General features: G+C 46.2%; 1 protein-coding gene across 1 annotated transcript in view; it reads right to left on the bottom strand.

Annotated features, from left to right (window-relative positions):
• The window catches only part of tll1 (tolloid-like 1), a 37,020-nt gene that overhangs the window by 15,889 nt on the left and 18,631 nt on the right, over positions 1–2,500 (bottom strand). The window contains exons 9-12 of the mRNA XM_084465776.1: positions 1,744–1,859; positions 1,447–1,549; positions 1,040–1,156; positions 328–473 (exon numbers count right to left, since the gene is read on the bottom strand). Of these exons, the coding sequence (XP_084321902.1) occupies positions 328–473; positions 1,040–1,156; positions 1,447–1,549; positions 1,744–1,859 (482 nt within the window). The remainder of the gene's footprint in view (positions 1–327; positions 474–1,039; positions 1,157–1,446; positions 1,550–1,743; positions 1,860–2,500) is intronic.

Raw genomic sequence — 2,500 nt, 5'->3', positions numbered from 1 at the left:
CTTATACTATACTACTTATACTTTATGATACTTATACTTTCTCACAGATTGAGGATTTCTCCTTCTTCACACTCTTGTGCCACACAAGGACAGAGAGAGAGAGTGAGAGAGAGAGAGAGAGAGAGAGAGAGAGAGAGAGCGAGAGAGAGAGAGCATGTGTGTGTGTATGTGTGTGTGTGTGCATGCATGCATGCGTGCGTGCGTGTGTGTGCATGCATGCGTGCGTGCGTGCGTGCGTGTGTGTGTGTGTGTATGCGTGCGTGCGTGAGTGTGTGTGTGTGTGTGTGTGTGTGAAAGAGAGCGATGGGGACCGGAGTAGTGAGTCACCTCAAAGGCCTGGAAGCTGAGTCCTACATTGTAGCCCTCAGACACGGTGATCCTCCACACACATTCCTTGGAGGGCCGGTAGTCGTCTGGATAGTTAGGAGACTGGATCTGACCAGAGTCCTTCGTTATCTCCCCTCCACAGATCGCTGCAGAGAGAGAGAGAGAGAGAGGCGCCCACGGTTTTACATTACATACCCCGACCCTGCACCACCGACTTTAAAGTCCCGGTATTTACTGGTATCTGGTATGTACGCTCACATGCAGTCACCTTACACAGTCAGTCAAGTCACACGTCTTTCACGAGTCAGACTGAGGCAAAGAATAAAAAAATGTTTTCTCCGAAAAAGAAAGTGCTGACCAAGTTCCGACTGCAGTTTAGCTAAAGAAATGATAACACATTGGGTTTTTTAGTACCTTTCAGTGGATTCAGTGTATTTTGTATAGGCTGTTATGCTGTGTACTCCTCCAACGGTAATCCCTTTTCTGCTTCAAATATATTTTTAAACCATAGATCACAGAATACAAATTTGGTGACTTGCTATCTTTCTTAAAACGGAGACTTGGTCCCCAAAACATCCGAAGAATGATCTGAACCTTACGGTGGAAGCCATCAACCTCTTGTGTGTGTGTGGTGTTGAGGAAGAGGACGGTGATGATGATGAAGATGATGAGGATGAGGATGAGGAGGATGAAGAGGTGGATAATGACGTACCTTCGTAAACGGCCGCGAAGCCCTTCCCCACCCAGTTGCTGCTGCTACGGAATTCAATCCACATTCTGCTGTCGGTGGAGACCAGAACCTCAGGAAGCTTATCACCACAGAACCGGCCTGCAACACACACACACACACACACCCCAGACACACACACACGCATATGCATCCACACACAATCACGCACACACACACACACACACACACACACACACACACACACACACACAAACAAACACACATTCACACACATGCATATGCACACACCAAAACACACAAATATAGACAAACGTAACGTAAGTTTGGCATCTACTGTATGACTTTGAAATAATCGTCTTCCACTTACACCATATTAAAGTACAACAACAACAGCAGCACTATAGCAGCCTGATACAGCGACGCAGTACCTAGTAGTGGGGCTTTCCTCCAGTAACCGTCCCGGACCTCGATGTAGTCGTACCAGCACAGGCTGCTCTTATACAGGTCCATAGTGGTGAAGTTCAGGACAATCTGCACAATATATACACATCACATCACCTTGTGTGTGTGAGTGTGTGTGTGTGTGTGTGTGTGTGTGTGTGTGTCTGTGTGTGTGTGTGTGTGTGTGTGTGTGTGTGTGTGTGTGTGTGTGTGTGTGTGTGTGTGTGAATGTGTGTGTGTGTGTGTGTGTGTGTGTGTGTGTGTGTGTGTGTGTGTGTGTGTACCTTCTCTCCTGGTGTGACCGATATTCTCCAGACACAGTGTGTGTACGAGGGGTATCCGTTGGGGTAACCCGGTGAGGAGAAGTTCCCCGTGGAGTCTTGAAGTGTCTCTCCACATGCTGCTCACACACACACACACACACACACAAACACACACACACACACAAACACACACACGCAGAAGAACTTGAGTGTTGAAATATCACTTTCTATTCCAACTTGTAAAATTGTTAACAGATAGCCTAACCCATAAGTCACCCCACCTCCCTCCCTGAAAAACATTTATTTCGATTAAAGAAATAAAAAACAGCCGTTGTTTGTGTCTGCGTTTAGTTTGCCATATGGAGATTGTTAAAGTGTAGGGCCCACACATAATAATACAGCCCTTCAGTAGTAAATCAGAGAGGAACAACAACAGACTCACTTAATGAAGTGATAGATTTCATCAATTTTTTCTTCTTGCAGAAGTTCAACTTTTGAGGGCCAATCATTAAACAGCAGCGTCGTTATGCAGTATCCACGCATTTCCCCAACAGTCACTCCAGCTGAATGTCTCCATTACACACAAGCATAATAAAACTGCATTGTGGGTAAATGGACCCTAACTGACACAGTTCGCGGAATATCACAGCCACAGTGGGCCTGAGAAGTGAGGAGGGTGTTTCAGACACATGTTAGTTCAGTCGAGGAAGGGGCTTTCTGTTTGAATTTATTGTTGTTTAGGGGGAACCCTGACACTTTGGCATGGGCCTGGTGTTAT

This window comes from Micromesistius poutassou (genome assembly GCF_964030765.1).
Source record: "Micromesistius poutassou genome assembly, chromosome: 3".
Lineage (NCBI taxonomy): Eukaryota > Metazoa > Chordata > Actinopteri > Gadiformes > Gadidae > Micromesistius > Micromesistius poutassou.
The sequence above is the reverse complement of the archived record's forward strand: the minus strand, read 5'-3'. Positions and strand labels throughout refer to the sequence as shown.